The 18,511-nt window shown below is 33.8% G+C and overlaps 1 protein-coding gene across 1 annotated transcript in view; it reads right to left on the bottom strand.

Moving 5' to 3' along the window:
* The window catches only part of DHX35 (DEAH-box helicase 35), a 57,187-nt gene that overhangs the window by 30,004 nt on the left and 8,672 nt on the right, over positions 1 to 18,511 (bottom strand). Inside the window, exons 3-8 of the mRNA XM_031954022.1 lie at positions 13,037 to 13,129; positions 12,271 to 12,348; positions 5,976 to 6,080; positions 4,578 to 4,639; positions 3,709 to 3,778; positions 2,205 to 2,264 (exon numbers count right to left, since the gene is read on the bottom strand). Coding sequence (XP_031809882.1) covers positions 2,205 to 2,264; positions 3,709 to 3,778; positions 4,578 to 4,639; positions 5,976 to 6,080; positions 12,271 to 12,348; positions 13,037 to 13,129 — 468 coding nt within the window. The remainder of the gene's footprint in view (positions 1 to 2,204; positions 2,265 to 3,708; positions 3,779 to 4,577; positions 4,640 to 5,975; positions 6,081 to 12,270; positions 12,349 to 13,036; positions 13,130 to 18,511) is intronic.

Raw genomic sequence — 18,511 nt, forward strand, 5'->3', positions numbered from 1 at the left:
TATGGGCAATACCCTAAGGCTCTGTCTCAAGTCCTATCTTCTCTTTATATTTTCTGACATCAGCTCAAGGGTTTAATTATCTCTTCTCATGATTTCCAGATGTAACTAGCCATGGCGTAGCTCTGGAGTGCCTCTCTAATGTTATTTTCTGTCTCTGGACCTTTTGAACTAAGTGTCCTATAGTCATCTTGAATTTAAACTATCCAAATCTAAACTCTTCTGTGCTTTTCCTCCCTAGCTTCCACTGCCTTCCAAACTTAAAATCAAGGTCACTACTAGCCTTCCAGTATCATCCTCAACTCCTTACTCTCACTTACCTCATACATTCCCATCCAATCCATTGCTAAATCCTGCCATTTGTACTTCTTGTCTCAGATCCATCCTTTTCTCAATATTCATACTATCATCATCCAAGTTCAGGCCTTCACCACCTGTTTTCTCAAATGATTACAATAACTTCCTAGGTGGTGGTCTTGCCTCACATCTCTCCCTAATATAATCTATCCATCATATTATTGCCAAATTAATTTTCCTAAATAACAATTTCAACTTTTGTCATTCTCCTTGCCCCAATGCATAGACTCCTCTGCTGACATTAACCCCTTTTTATCTCTTTCCAGGCTTCTGACATATTACTCTCCTCTATGGTACAGCCATATTGGTCTACTTGCAATTCTTTAAAAACAACACTCCATCTCTCATCTCCTTACCTTTACACTAGTTGTCCCTCATGTCTATTTTCTTCCTCACCTCTACCTTCTCAGAACCTCTGTGTTTCTTTAAGATTCAGTTCAATAATCACTTCCTGCTGGGAATCTTTCCCAAACCCTCTAAAGTTGCTAAATTTATCTTCCATCTACTCTGTCCAGACCTTTTTATATGCATGTTGCCTCCCCAGTTACCAAGTGAGCTCTCTGAAGGGAGGGTCTCTTTTACTTTTTCTTTACATCCCCGGTGTAAGATAGTGCCTGACACATAATAGGAACTCAATAAATGCTTGTGTGCTTGCTTCTGCAAACTCCAGATATAAGCTGCTATAGTCTGTACAACATTCAATTCTAAGGAACACATTTTAGGAAGGATATTAAAAAACAGAGGTCATCCAAAGAAAGGGAACCAGGATTATAAAAAGGCCATGACATATAAGGCTCAGGTGAAGGAACCAAAGTGAGTGTAAAGCCTAAAAAAGAGAAGTTAGCCTGAAGATAGCCTACATGAGGCCTTTCCTCTTCCCTCTCTCCCTCTTCTACCCCCATCAAATTACTTTGTATTTATGTCATTTCCCCAGATAATATGTAACCTACTGAAGGTAGAAACTCGTTTTTGTCTTTGTACTCCCAGTGCCTGCACATACTATATATTTAATAAACAAATAAAGACAAAATGAGAACACCTGGTACAATGCTCAAAAGTACTACTCAATTATTAGTCATTTTATAAGTATTTGTTAAAATGAACATGTACAAACTGATGATGAACTAATTACAAGAAAACCTCTGAACTAATTAACACAATAATTTTCTTCCTCCTACCTTGCCTCAAGGGAGCTAATAAAATTTGATTTAGGAATGTCCATCTATATGAGCTTCTATGTGAAAATGAAAGAAACCCATTTTTAACATAAGGGGAGGGAAAGGAAAATTATGAATTATAAAAATTCACTAAATATCAATAAACAATGACTTAAATTAAAACACTCTGTCCAAATAGTCCAAATATTATCATTTTTCATTTTAGTCTTTTACTAAATATAAATATGGAACTAAACTAAGAAAATTACATTTATATAGTGTTAGTCAAAATATAGTCTTTTTAGTTATAGACTGAAAAGTTGATCTTGTTCATTTGCATAAACAATTTACAATTTTTATTTTACAGTTAAGGAAAATTTAAAGATAAAAAACTTCATACTTAAAAGCAATTAAATTCTATCCACATAAAAATTTAAAAGTTTATGTAAAAATGTAAGTCACTTATCACAGATTCTCTTAATTAGCTACAAATTAATTTCTACCCAATAAGATGAAAAGAAGTGTCTTCCCATCATAACTGAATCTAGGACAATGCATGAAATCACAGAAAAAGCAGGTCATTCTACTAAAGATGAAATCTTTTTGTTACAGGTAAAATTTATCTCTTTCTGTACAACAGTACATGTATTTAATTCAAACAAAATAGAAGAGGTAAAGGGAAATAAGTGATACCTCTGCATCCAAAGTAGCTGAAGCTACAATCAATCTAAGATCCCCTCGTTTCTTTTGAATCTGCAAAATAAAGAAACAATAATGGTGAAAAGTATCTTTTTCTAATAGAATTAAATGCTAGATTATACTATGCAAAGGGAAGCAGAGAAGGGTTTGGAGTAAGTAAAAAGTATATGTAAAAGACAGACAAGATGGCACAAGAATGGCAAGGTGGAATACAGGGTAACACGGATGAATGAAAATTAGATGTTTTCTGTTTTGGTGTATATGGTTGGAGGACTAAGGAGAAAAAGGAGGAAACAGCCTGTATATCAAGGGAAGACCAGTGTGTATATATGCAAATACATTTATGTATGGAGAAGAATCAGTCCATGAGATGTGAGGTATAATGAAAAAAGCACTGAATTTAGGATCAAAAGACTCATAGGTTTGACTCAGAGCTCTCTTATTTATTAAATGTTGCCTCTGCACAAATCATCAAACTTTTCCAAGTGTCAGATTCTATGTCTATAAAATGGATATCAAAAATGTAAACTATTATTATTATTACTACTATAATTATTATAAAGAAGGGAAATACAAGTTAAAGCAGATGTCTGGATATGAGTTTTGGAGGTAGATCAATGGTATCAAACTCAAATAAAAATGGGGGCCAACATAAGCAGAATATTTAGTTTTAAAATGTTATCTATGTTTTATTGTGCTTTTATTTATTTTGTTAAATATTACCCAATAACATTTCAACCTGGTTAAAACTACACTTGGGAATGTTGCAAGCAGCATATTTGACATCTCTGAGATAGATTGTGTGGTTGAAGAATGATGAAAAACACACACTAAATGTGTCAAGTATTTATGGGGAAAATGTAAAATGGTGTGCAAAGTTTCAATTTGTGCTGAACGTGATGGACGGCTGCATATTTAAAAGTAATCACTAATGAAGTGATCTTGCCATCTAGGATGGGGTTATATGCATCATAGTAAGAGTATTATTTGGGACAGGCAGGTACAGGACTATGCAGTTTAGAGTATGTTCTTTTACTGGAGAAGTGGAAGATACATATAACAGGAGATGAGTAAAAGTGGTTAAGTGAAAATGCTTTTAACATTGTTTTGTCATTATATAAAGATAAGGAGTACTAAGATTGGGGTGAATGGCTACTAAAAATGGGTGAATGATAAATTAAGTCCTTTTTCACACATAAAACATCTGCTCCTTACCAAATATGTAATATAGATATGGATGTAGTCAAATTTTTCTGGAATCAATACTGATTATGAATCAAATAATAATCTTTGTTGCATGAAGTATGAATCAATTTAAAGACATATTATGTTGGTTTACTGGAAGGGCAGCACATTAGCAAGTCAGACACTTCCTTTTGTATCCTGACAATGCAGTATCTCTTGATCAAGCAGTGAGAGTAGAGAAAAGATAAATGAGAAGCGAATGGTACATATTTTACTTATATATTCAAAAATTCCCCCAGCTGCACAAGTTTACCTTTTTTAACAAGCCAATAGCAATATCTGTATATAAAGTTCTCTCATGGGCTTCATCCAGCATAAGAGCACTATTAAATAAAAGAAGACAAATTTCAATGATAGTGAAAAAAAAAATAAGCTTCTCTATATAATCAATCAAATCTAGCTTTTCAAAGGTGTTCTGGGAATTGGCTATGTATTACCTTGTAGTGGTGGCAAAACAAGTTATCTGAAAATGCAAATAAATGTTTCTGCCATCAACTCAACATTTAATACATCTTCAAAAAACAATGCTGTGTTTATTTTCATCTCTAAAAATTTTAAATCAATACAGTATTTAAAAAGTCAGCAATAATTCATTCTGATCTGCATCATAGGTAGAAAAACTGTGTGTCATACAAAAAAATGATACAAAGTCCAAACTGCACACAGTAACTAATGAGAGGGCAAGGCAAACTCAAAATTATTTATTAACCTAAGCATAATCAAACATTTTTCAGTGTGAAATTTGGGCTTTATCTAGAAATATAAAAGCATATCCTCACCAACTTTTATCTCACAACATAAAAATGTAAACACATAATAGTGCTCAATCAGTAATAAGATTTTTTTAATCAACTAGTCTTAAATTCATTTATCAATTCCTTTATTTGAATTTCTTATGTATGTCCTATATTGGTATGTAAGTGGGAAGAATTCTGCACGATTTACTGATGTTTTAACTATTATGTTTTTAGACTATTTTAAAATGTCTGTAAAGTGTTTCTACTACTTAAACTGTGAGATCACTATTATTTCATTATTCTGAGCCTGCAAAAAGAAAAATTTACTTTAAATATTCAAGCATTAACAAAGTTTGAAAAATACTTGTCAAAAAAAGACATTTACCTATATTTTGTTAATAATGGGTCCACCATCATCTCTCTGACCAACATTCCATCAGTCAGAAACTAAATACAAAAAAAAAATACAATTGAATAATTTACAAGATAATCTCACTAAAAAAAAAAAAATACAACACAATAACTTAAATGAGGTAAAAGTATAATCTAATGACAAAATAATCTATTAACAAGATAACTATCTATAATGCCAATTCCATTTCAACAGTTTTAAAAATACCTAAATGGTTTTGTCTACTAATTATAGTTTGAAAGAAGTAGACAATCAACTGGGGTTTGTCTTTTTTTTTAACCAAGATTTTTGTAGAGAGGATATTTAAGATCTTAAGGTACATAAGTGCATGAATATGATTTGGGCACCATTTTCCTTGGGCTTTTACTATTGATCTTGCATATAAAGGAAGTAGTCAAAGATATAACTGTAGTATTCCAAAGTATGGAACAAGTATGTTTACACAAGATAAAGACTGAAAATTGATCATTGTAATTTTACCTTATCTGTTCATTCTGTAGCTCATATAATTGTATCCATGCTGCAAATCTTAAGAGAACATTAGGAGATACTCATGTCTAAACTTTACTTCACTCCAGAATTCCCATTTCAGGCATATCTAAATCTGATTCACTTCTATATTTTAATAGAAATCTCATTCTAGATTTGGAAGGGTATAACAGTGGCAAGACCATAGTAGGCCTTTAAATTCTTTTTGAACTGAACTGCTACATTAAAATGAAATGGTGAAGAGTGAATAAAAATGTAATATTTTACTCACTGCTTAAATGCCAATTATTTTCATCTTGGCAAACATAAAATGTAAACACAAAATATATAAAATATAAAGATGGAGAAGTTAAAACAGGTAAAAAACAAAAGTATTATTTTTATGCTTTGATTTATCAATTTCCACTACTTTGCTTAAAGTCTTAAGTCCTTTTAAGTGTAAATATTATAGAAAAGCCATATGATATCATGGAAAAAAACATCAAACTAAAAGTCATGGCACCCAAGTTCTGTCCTAGTTTTGCTGGAACAAATCATGTAATCTCTTAGGTCCACACACAATTGCTTGAGGGAATTCAATTAGATAATCACTGAGTTCTCTAGCTTTAAATATGTACTATGATTATATCCTGATTAACTTCTTCCCAATTAAACTATAAAGTTTCTTGAGGGCAAGGACCAGGTTTCTATTTCTGAGGTCTTTTCTCACAGTGCTTAAGTTTCAGGACAGAATACAGCAGGAATCTGATACATTTTGAATAATTAGTAATGGCATTAAAAAAATTTTTCTATATAAGCATAAATCCTGTTATTTCTTTAAGTGAGCAGCATTTATCTCTGTCCTTATTATAATGAACTGATGGGGAAGTTTGAACATTTCACCTTAATTCTTGTAGCTTGTGGATCAGTACAGTCATCAAACCGAATACAATATCCAACTTCATGGCCCAGCACAGCACCCCTTTCTTCAGCAACTCTCCCTGCAACCTTTGAGGGAAAACAAGGGACAAAAATATTATTCTACTGCATAAAACTTATTAAACACTTAAATATAAGCTTCCTGCAAGTGGCTATATATATATACACTACTAATAGGAAAGATGACCAAAAAAAACAGAATTTATGAAAATCTCTATTTCATTTAATTTTTCACATGTTCTCACTTTATCTTAACAAAAAAAGAGCCCAGATGGTATAGGTCAGAGTGCCAGACACAAAATCAGTAAGATATAGGTTCAAATTCTACCTCTAACCTGTAACAATTATGTTACAGTAACTTGTAACAGTTCTACCTAACACATAACAGTTGGACCAAGACACTTGAGCTCTCTCTCAGGCTCAGTTTCCTTATTTGTAATATATAACTTACAAGACTGTTTTAAGGTTCCAATGAAACATATGTAGAGTGCTTTGTGAACTTTAAAGCACTATATAAAAGCTGTTATTTATTATCATAATCATCATTAACTGGATTAGATACTTTTTAAAGGCAAACAAAATAAATTATATTTCTTTGTATTTCTTATAAAATCTAATAGAGTACCTTGCTGACAATAAGGGAAGTATTCCAAAAGAGTACTTTCAAAATAAGCCAACATAATTAATATTTATGAAAATTTCTAAACAAGACTCTACAAGTAACCCAAACCAATTATGCAGTTAATAACTTATTACTATGATCAATAACAGATTGCTCTAATAGTTAATTAACAAAGAGTTGCCTTTAGACACCTGCTCATTCTTTCCAGTTTTACAAGCTGAAAAGAAGTAAACAAGTGAGGAGACAAGTCAAGATTAAGAACAAAGCACCATATTTTCACTCAGTTAATGGGAAAGGATGAGTCACAATTCTTCTATCCTTCTGTCAGTACTAAAAGAAAAGACTGTTGGGGGAGGAGCAGCATCCTTCTTTAGATCCATGAACTGAATGGGTTAACATAACAATTCAAAATAATTTCTGAGATGTCTAACATAGGACTACTTGTATTATAAGCACTCAAATGGATGATGATGATGATGATGATGAGAGATGTAGCATGCAATTATAGCACAAGAAATACCATATACAAGTCAGGGAACAGAATTCAAGTCCCAATTGCCCATGAGAATGTGGATAAGTCATACATCTCCTTTAAACCTTAATTATCTCATCTGTAAAATGAGGATAACAATAGCTATACTATTTATTTCATTAAGTTGTTAAAAGAAAGGTGTTTCACATATCCTAAAAGTGCCATAGAAATGTAAGTTATTACTATACTGATTTTGCATTTTCCAAAGCAAGTAGTTCTGTGGAGGTAAGTAAATGCTAAAGAAATCTAGTGAGGAGAATTTTCATTGTATGTCTAACTGCAACCTGAACTATCTAAACTGTCATTCCACCAAAATGTAAGATCTCTAAGGGCATGGCTGTGCAAAGCAAAGCATCTCTAAGTGCCATGGAAGACCAACAGTTCTAGTACAATCCCACACAACCCTGGGCACCAAAAAAAGCATTTAATAATGATGATATTATCTTTGAAAACCAGGTTTCCACTATGTAAGTTACTAGTGTATCATTGCCCCACATTAATGGCAATATTTGCCTTAGTAACACAAAATTAGATATATAGAAAAAAGTTTTAAATTCATTATATCATTAAACTCCACCAAAAAAAATAAGGAAACTGAGGAGCTGATAAAAGTGTGTGTCCATATGGGATCATCAACTGCCTTTTGTTCTACCCACTCACATATAATCTGCTCTTCAAAACCCACCTAAGATCTGCCAAAGAGCAAATGCCAGCAAATACAAGAAGTTTGGGCTCTGACTCAGAGGCCCACTCTGTCACTAATTACCTTTGTGACTCCAGGAAAATCAGCCACCCTGCCTAGGCTTCAGTTTCCTAATTTCCAAAATTGAAACCTTTAAATGGATGATCTCTCTAAACCCATTCCACCTAAAAATCTATGATTCTACAGCTACCATGTTAACAATAAGTATTACAACTGTGAATGAAAGGAATATTCAGAAAAACGAGCAATAAATATCTATATAGTTCAAAAAGTACCAAAGTGACTTTGCTAATCTATAGCAAAGCACAACTGTAATGTAATTATAACTGTAACGTGAGTTCATCAGCAAAACTTATATAAAAGTATAAAATGATTAGAAATCTAGAAATCATGTAATTATAACTTTAACCTTAAGAGCTAATAATGCACACAATTACCACCTGGATCAGTTCAGTCCAAACTATATAGATAAAAATATGTTTAGACCACAATTTAACTGGGCATGATAGTGATGTGAAGGAACAATTGAAGGGCACAGTGACGGGGATAATGATAGGAGAGAATCAAAAAGAGTATTGATTTGATTTAGGCAAAACAAAGCTAACAAGTATGTTTTTAAAGTAAGTCAACACAGTTAACATTTATAGAAATTTCTTAACAGGACTCTACAAGTAACCCAGACCAGTTATGCAATTATTAACTTATTATCACAATCATTAACTGATTACTCTAATAGTTAATTAATAAGGAGTTCCCTTTCTAAAGACAGTAAGAGAATACTGGAAAATCTGGTTTAGTAATAGCTACAAAAAATGTTGAGGGAAGGAGGAGGGAAGGGAAGTGGTATTTGTACAGTCAGAAAATTCTCCTATTAATACAAATCAGCAGCTACTCCAAAACAGTCCCAGACAGCTGCCGAAGGCTCTAAGAAAGTAACTTGCCCAGGATAACACAACTAATGTGCACCAAAGAAATGGAATCTCAGCCTTTGTGACTCTGGAAAATATGAATGTGCCTAAAATGTCCATATCTTTTAATCAAAGGATTTCATTGCTAGGCATAAGATGCTAGAGGACATAAAAAATAAAATGTGCTAAATATGTCAAAATATTCACAGCAACACTTCTGGTGGGAGCAAAGAAATAAGAGTTGAAATAGGTGCTTATCAATTGGGGAATGACTAAACTGTGATACATGAATGTAATGAAATATTGCTGTACCATTTTATAGCAGCTCTTTTCGTAGTGGCAAAATATTGAAAACTTAGAGGGTGTCCATCAATTGGGGAATGAATGAACAAATTGTGATATAAAAGAAATAGTGAAGGAAACCATTTTTTGGTTTGTATGAAATGATACAGAGCGAAATAAGCCAAGCCAAGAGAATAATTTATATAGTCATAACACTATAGAGATCAACAACTCTGAAAAACTTAAGAACTGATCAAACAATGACCAATCACAATTACAGAGGAGCAATGATGAGACAAAGAAGTGATGTTAAGGATGCAGATTATCATGTAGGATTTTTGGACATAGTCAATGAAAAAATCTGTATTGTTTATGCATAATTGTTTAAAGGGTCTGTTTTCTTTTTTTCCTCAAAGGGGGGGAGAGAATAGTTTGTTTGTTTTTTTAATCTTAAAAAATTAAATTAAAAATAAAATATTATTGTGCCATAAGGAAAAAAAATAATATGAAGAATACAGAATAGTATGCTTACATGAAGTGATACAGAATAAATTAAAAACAACCAGGAAAACAATATATGCAACAACTAACAATATAATCAAAAATAAAGAAAGAACAAAACAAACTGAACAATGTAAAATTACAATGACCAAGTCTGGCCCTGAAGAATTAAGAAAATGCAACATATTCTTTTCACTGCATAAGTCGGGAGGGAGAGGGGGAACAACAATGAGTGTAATAATATTATAATTCAGCATGTTGGTTAGTTTTATTGAACTGCTTTTTTTTCTGCTTTCTTTTAAAATCTTAGTAATAAGAGATAATTGACTTAGAAAAGCGTGTGGGAAAGGGAAAAAAAATAGGTAATTAAAAAAATTTTTCAAGTACTTATTCTGTGCAAGGCAATGTTAAGCAGTTTACAAATGCAGTTACACCTTCCACATCATGACCTTTTCCCATCATGCTTTTGCTACACGTCAGTATAAGATATTAAAAGGGAATTTTCTGATGAGTTTGTAAAAGTCATAGAAGGCACACAAAAGGCAGCAGACAATACAGAAACTCAGAAATGCATAAAACATATGCATATTATTGTATAATATCAATATATTTTATCTTTTAATACCATGATAATTCAGATTTCTTTTCTGGTACAAAAGGAAGGCCAAAAAGTTTTATATGAGTTTTTCCAAATCACCGGGATGCCATACACCTTACTTATGAGATATGGAAGGGAAAACTATAATTTTATTTCATTCTCACAACAAGCTTTGGAGGTAGGTGCTATTATTATCTTTCTACAGATGAGGAACTGAGGCATAGAACAATTAAGTGACTTGCCTGAATCACACTAGTAAATGTCTTAGGCTTGACTTGTACTCAGAGCTAACTGACTCTATCCACTGTGCTACCTAGCTTCAGATGAGAAGGAAAGATATGTTTAAAAATTAATGCAATGGAGAAACAAAAGAATCAATAAAAATACATTTTAAAAAATAAAATGCATAGACTATTATTAATCTGGAAAAATCAATCAGATAAAGAACATTTACTATCTAGACTACAATATTCAATAAGATAGCACAGAGTTGGCACAGCAGAACACAGACTCTGCAGATGGACAACAAACAATTCCAGAACTTAATAAGGGAGAAAATTACCTGGGTGCAGAATTCTTAATAACCCAAGGGCCTATTAACAATGGCCCATGGTTTAATTTTTTTTTTTTGGGGGGGGGAGTTTTAAACATCAGCATTCTACTTACAATATTACTTGTAAAATACTGATGTTTAACACCCCCCCCCCAAAAAAAAAGATCATAGAAATCCAAATTCTAAGGAGAATAAAAATTATGTGCCACCTAGAGGACAATGTAGAGGTGCATGATGGGCAACATACTACCAAGGGAAAACTAAGCAGAAGTGGCATAAGGAACTATAATTAGAGAGGTTTTTTGACCAGAAAATGAGGTAGGCCGATCAAAATAGCAAGAGTGAGAAAAAACTAATGGACAGTCCATGTACTCCATTGGCATTGGCAATCTCTCAAGAGATTTAGAGGAATGCTCCCAGACCATGGGGCAATTTCATAGTGGATGATTTGTAATTAGAGGATATGAACAAGAAAGGTACAGGATAAAAAGGCATGAATAGAATATGATCTGCAATTTTGGAAATTACATGCTATCCAGTATATGTATTTGTAATAAACAATAAAGGAAGTGGTACTCAGAGATAACATGTGACTACTTTCATTAATTACAAATTATAAAACTATGAGAATCTCTAATAGCTAGATGACAACAGATACAGCACAAGTGCTAAAATCAGGGAGATTAAAGGAGTTAAAATCCTACCTCAAACACTAATATGGCTGATTACTGAACCTACTTGCCTTAGCTTCTTAATCTGTGAAAAGGAAATAATAATACCATCTACTTCTTGGGGTTGATGTCATGATCAAATAAAATTATACTCATGAAGTACTTAGAATAGTGTCTGGCACACAGAAGAAGGAAAAAGAGAAACAGCTTCCGAGCTTGATGGATCTACTTATGTGCTACACAAATTTGCACATGTCATTTCCTTTAAAAGGAAGATCTTTGCCTCTTCGAAGATTTGTGGTTAATTTGGGGTGTGGATTGGATTCCTGAAAAACTTGCCTCTAAAATACTGATAACTACTACAATTATTTTAAAGTGACTATGATTAACTTAAACTTGCTCTCAAAAGAGGATTTACTGCAATATTCTTGGATAATACCCAAATTGTAATGTGTGAAAAGCAGATTAATCTAAGCAATAAACACAACAAACAAAAATCCTCTCCTTTTACCATCATAAAAAGATTCTGCAATTCAACTGTTAGCTGCTAAATATTGTTTTATTAACATTCAGCTATATCCTCAAACGATTTAATGCTTATTTATTCAAACACTGGCTTGAATTTTTTCATAGCATGACTAAAAAAATTGTTCAGTAACAAACATAATTAATTTTATTATTATTTCTAATCTGAGAACAATAAAGAAAACAGGCCCTCAGCAGAGAGAATATTATATAATCATTGCATTACACACAGAATTGATCAAAAAAATCTGGTGGACTGTGAATCAAACAATCTTTCTTCATCTTTAGTATTTATAGTGATACATAAACACTCCTGAATTAAAGACAGAATCTGGGTAGGAAAAGAAATATTAACGAAACTCACTGAAACAGCAGCCACTCTTCTTGGCTGGGTCACTCCTACTACTCTTCCCTCTGCTGTCCAGCCAGCTTCTGCCAGATACTACAAATAAAATAAAATCAATGCGCCTCTATCATATATAGGGATCAATTTAAGTTAACGGATTGATTTTTATCACTACAAATCTTTTCTTTTGGTGTCAATCATCCTAGAATTGAGAATCTGTTTTACTTTTCCATTTCTTGTCAAAGTCAGGTAGTCCTTATTAATTGGATTACCAAAAAATGCTACTGAAATTAATCAAAAATGCACATAATTATATGATCACAAATTTGGAGCTGGAAGGTAACTTAAGAGACCACCTAGTTTAACTTTATCACTTCACTTGGCCACATATTTGCCCAAGGTTACAAACATGGTGACAGGAATGATTCCACATTTAGTGCCTTTTACATTGTATCAAGAAGTTCATGAGAAAATTACTTGCTTTTATATTTTCTCATTTTGAGAAACATATTCAAATTTAATGATCCTCACACTTCAGATATATTTAGTACATGGAGATTCAATAACTTAAGAAGTTCAGAAGAAAAGTATTATGTTAAAATGTAGCTATAAATAGGTTTATAAGTCCAAAAAAATAAGATAATGGTTACTAATATACTAATAAAAATTTATTTAAAATAGCCCAAATGGTTTCAGGAAAAAAATCCTTGGTAACTAATCATTTTTCAAAAATATTTTATTTCATTCTAAACAAAAAATCAGTAAATATGAAACATCTACTTACCTGTGGAATTTGTGTAGTTTTCCCACATCCTGTTTCTCCAACAATCACCACTGTTTGATAGTTTTCTACCAAATATAAGATATGATTTCTAAGCTGAAATGGAAAAAAAAAAAAAAAAAGTGAAAAAGCAATGAGCTCTATGAGTCAACAAAAACAAAGATTCTTTATAATTTGCTAAATTAGTTTCTTTCTAAAGAACAATTTAATTTGAACGAGTATATATTAGAGATGCCTGAATCTTTAATTCTAAATTAAATTCTATATTCTATATTAATTAAATTCTAAATTAATTCTAATTCTTAAACTTTTAAATTTATATATATATATATATATATATATTTAAACTGTATTTCAATAAAATTAGCATCATTTCTAATTAAAATCTTATCCTATATCTTCAAAAACATTCTAAGCAGAGGTCCATGAACTTCACTAGACTCCAAAGGAGCCCATGACACAAAAAAAGATTAAGAACCTAGAAACACAAAAGGAATCCTAGCACCAGGGACAAATTCACTTGATCAAGTGGACCAAAAGGATAGGACAAACTAGCACTCACATGTATAGTTAAGGTAAATTAGACACATGGGATTTAATGAGAATAAGCAATGACACTAATGAGTTTAATGGGTACAGAAGCTGGGATAGAGAAGGTTGTGAGTGTGGTAAAACTTATTGAAGAGGAGGTAAAATGACCTGGAGTCTGTAGATAACTGCAACAGGGATCTAAACAAAATGAAATTAATGTAAGGAAGAATAGTTTGTGACAGACGGTATCAGAAGGAGGATCTGAAAGTAGTATGGTAAAGTGGAGAGTATGCCTCCAATTTCTGGCCCTGAATCTAAGGAAAAGGAACAGCTGGCCTGGAAGAGAAGGTCAAGAAATATAGGGTCTTCTGGTAAAGAATGAATTTCAATGAGCACTAGCAGATGGAAGGAATATGAAAGGAAGAGATTAGATACACTGACTCAAGAGTTAGCACGATTCCTGAGAGCATCTCTTTCAGCTAATAAAACGGGGCTCAGAAAGGAGAAGGGGCTTTCCTACAGTCATACATTTCATGGCACAGTCAGAATTGTGACATGGGTTTTTAACTCTCAATTGAGCCAGCTATCCACTGTGTCACCACAGAGTAAGGGCTCAGAGGTTCCAGGGAAACAAGGTAGGGAATGACCAGAATGGAGAAGGCCAAGTACTGGGGACCCCAGAGGAGGTGGCAGAATGAGAGAAGGAAGGAAGGGCTATGGCCAAGGGCTGCTACTGATCCAGTCATCCCATGGGCTCAAGGTTCTCAGATGAGATCCTATCTAGATACATTCTAGAGCAAAGGATAAGGCCGGGCAGGAGAGAGGTTGTACAGCTGATTGCAAGCTTTTAGGAGATGACAGGAGAGGGAGGAACTGGGTTAGTGGGACAACCAGTGCTGGGGAAGAGGAAATCTCTCTCACCCCCACATCCAAATGTTGGTATGTAGGGAAGAGTACAATTACTCCATGCTTGTTTTGGCCCTGTCCATATCTCTCTCAAAATATAGTACTTAGAATAGAAAATAATACTCTAAATGTGGTCAAACCAGCAGATACTCCATGCTGATCAAAGTTCTCCAATTACTTCCAGTTATTAGCATTTAACAGTTTGTTTTTTCCCCCGAGGCAACTGGGATTAAGTGACTTGCCTAGGGTCACACAGCTAGGAAGTGTTAAATCTCTGAGGGCAAGATTTGAACTCAGGTCCTCTTTGTAAAGGATTTTTTAAGGAAAACAAAAAAGTACTTGTTTGAAAGTTCTTTTATATATTAGGCTAAATATTTTGTCCCTTGTTTTGTACTTTTATTTGACTGCTTTGGTTGATATTGACAAAATTTTTATTTTATTTTTCTTAAAATTCAGCCTGTCATTCTGATGAAGTTTAGATTTGGGGTACCCAAATGAAATTAGGGTTTCTGGTGGCCAGGGAGTTAAATAAGGTCTAAATGAGACCTAGTGGCAGCGTAAGGGTAGGGAGTTCTAGGATTCCCTTCCAGAGGCGCAAGAGTCCACTGTAAAGGAATTTACAGACCCGAAAACCTAGACTGATGAAAGAGGTTTATTATGGGGATTGGAAGTAAGGTTAAAGTCTAGGTAAAAAAAAATAGGTGAGGGTAAAGAGAGGACACTGGAAACATTCCAGTGGGCAGAGAGTCCGCAGGGTACCAGGCGGGATGCCAGGCATGGTGCTGGCATGTTTAGACCCTCTGCAAAGAGCTCTTTTATAATAGGGGCTTTTGGCTACAAGCTGAAGGGGGCTCATGGGTGGAGTCCCAGGTTGGTTCCTCACTGGGTTTCAGCTAGGGTTAGAATTTGAATTGAATTCAATGGGTTTCAGGACTGAGCCATCCCTACCCAGATAACAAAGATGAAACCGTGCTTGGGGTAGAGTCCCCTCACTGAGGCAGAGTTGAAGGTTTTCTCCTTTAAGGATTTTCAGTTTTGGAGTTCCCTCTTCAATTCCAACCGAGATATCATAGTAATAGGATAATAGATTTGGAGCTGGAAGGGACCTTAGATGTAATGTAGCCTATTTCCTTCATTTTACAAATGAGGAAATTGAGACTCAGACATATTAGGTGACTTGACAAAGTTCAAAAGAAGGTATTAAATGGCAGAACTTGGAGGTGAGTCTGGAATCACTAACTCAGAACCCATCAGTCTTTACACAGGTTCCATAATCCGACCTCTCATATCTACTGTCACTGGCATATATCTTCATCTAAGTCATCTGGGCCAAGATTGAATTACTACAAAACACTCCTCTACTAAGCCTCTTCCAATCCATTACTGATCCAGACATTCACTACTTATAAATACACCCTACTTGTACTGTAATTCAATGAATATTCATTTGTCTTGTTTAAAAATATATCACAATAGACCAGAGGTCCTCAAACTACGGCCTGGGGGCCAGATGCCCTCACCCAGGACTATGAAGTTTCTTTATTTAAAGGCCCTCCAATAGTCTGAGGGACAGTGAACTGGCCCCCTATTTTAAAAGTTTGAGGACCCCTGCAATAGACTATCAAATAACTTACAAATGAGTACTCAACAGTAAAATCAGGGTGATGATACTTGTATTGCGTGTTTCACAGGTTGTGAGAACGAGAAAATGTATATATTTTGTGATTTTAAAGTGTTCCATAAATGTAGGCTATAATAATAACTATACAAAATAAAGATATATGATCTACAGCTTTCCCTGACATACCAGTCTGTTAAAAAGGGAAATTGGTTAGCTAGCAGAACTTATTCTTACTGAATCCATGCTGGCTCCTAATGATTACTACTTTTCTTTCCAACAATTTAGAGAACAACTACTTAATTACCCATTCTAGCATTTTGCTGGAAAGTGACATGAAGCTCATCAATCTATATTTACTGAAACCCACATTTTTTGGAAAAAAAATTATTAGCCTGTCTCTACCCTTCTAATACCCATCAAGTTCCCACCCACCCACCACCTACCACTCACTCCACCCCAGATATTTCCTTAAAAAGCACAAGCAATTTTCTATACTGAGGTATCACTCATCTGGGGTAAGATACTATAACTCGTTTATAAAAACCAGGGCTTCTCATATTATTTCCTCACTTATCTCATCCTTGTATTTCTACTTAATGATGTTCATCCTACTTTGACAGACCTTTATATGGAAGTAAAATATTTCTGCAGACCATTAACTTTATGCCATCTGTCTCAAACAATAAGCCTATCCTGTGATTAGATCACAGGATCACATGTTTAAATCTAAAAGACATTTTTCCTTTATCATTTTTCTCGTTTATTATATTAACGAGAATTAAATACTTAAATACAAAGTACTCCTCTAAGTTTAATTCATTGTAGCATTTTTCCTCTCTGATTATTCTTGCATTTTGTACAATTCTTTAATATCCTGCCTTATTAATGATTTCCAACCTTATCATTTAACTGAAAATGCTTTTTCCAAAGTTACCAATAGTCTCTTCTTTGACAGATCTAAAAGCTTTTTCTCAATCATCATACTCTCTTAACCCTCCTCAATAAGCTACTTGGGTTTTCATGATACTATTTCTCTGTCTTAATTTTCTTCCTATACCTACTGCACCACTCCTTTACTGGATCTTAAGTTTCCTTCACTGGATCTTTATCCATGCTGTGTCCCCTAACTGTGGATGTCCCCAAGGACTCTGTACTGGGTCCTAATCTCTTTTTTCTCTGTTCTATCTCATTTGGCAATTTCATCAGTTCCCATGGATTCTATTACCATTTTTATGTAGATGATTCCCAGATCTATATATCTAATCCCAGTCTCTGGCCTGAGTTCTAGTCCCACCTTACTAATGATCTTTCCCTCTAAATCCTTCCAGTCTTCTGAATTTTTCCATCACCTACTCTTATCTTAAAAATACTACCTTCTTCCAGTCACTCTACTGTAAGTCTTTCCCCACTTTTCCACATAACTATCACAGGTGATCTTCTCAAGCACAAATCTGACTATGAACCCCACCTACTCAAGAGAGTCCTTTTTATCTGCAGTATCAAATGTAAAATCCTGTTTGGCATTAAAAGCTCTTCTTAATCTGGTTCCTTCTTTCCAGTCTTATACTTTTTTCTTCTCCATATATCCTATGATCCAGTAATACTGATCTCCTAGATGTTATTCAAACACAATACCCCATCATCTGTCATCTTCATACACTGGCACTGTCTGTCCCTGCCTGCAATGAATTCTCCTCTCTCCTACATTTCTTTGTTTCCTCGACATTCTTCAAGGATCAGCTTAAATGCTACCTTTGCAGAAGACATTTCTCATTCAACCTAGATCTCAAAGCCATCCCATATATACCTATTTATATGCATGATGTCTTCTCCATTAAAAGGAAAATATTTTAAGGAAGACTGTCTTTTGCATTAGCCCAGCTTTAAGGAGACAATTAAAAAGTATTCATGAATTGTTACTGACAGTCTATTCTGTTAGAATGTAAGCTCCTAGAGTTCAGGGACTTTGTATCCCTTGGGCCCACTATGTGCACTTATTAAATGCTTACTGATCAACTGACTGACTGATATAATTATATTTGTTTCAATACTTCAAGAGTCTATATATTAGTTTGGGTCTTCCCCCACTTGACAGATCATTTCACTTTTAGAAAAGGGTTAAGATTTGCTGAGCTTATCACTCTAGCCAATCTGGTGATCAGTCCCTCCAAACTAAGTTAGACTGATCTTCAAATATAAGACTGTCCACTCCTGATACCTAAAGCTTTTCTTACATGTCAAAACTTGTGCCTCCCCTAGTTTATACTTTGAGAACCCGCGGTCAGATCTATACCTCATTTAAGGCATTAAAAAAATGACGTTGTTGGAGTAAAATATATATTAATATAATAAATATATAACATTTCTAATTAATTTTGAAGGAAAGATTTGAAAAATGTTTTCATATTCATAAGTAATAC

The sequence above is a fragment of the Sarcophilus harrisii genome, chromosome 2 (genome assembly GCF_902635505.1).
Source record: "Sarcophilus harrisii chromosome 2, mSarHar1.11, whole genome shotgun sequence".
In the NCBI taxonomy this organism is placed as follows: domain Eukaryota; kingdom Metazoa; phylum Chordata; class Mammalia; order Dasyuromorphia; family Dasyuridae; genus Sarcophilus; species Sarcophilus harrisii.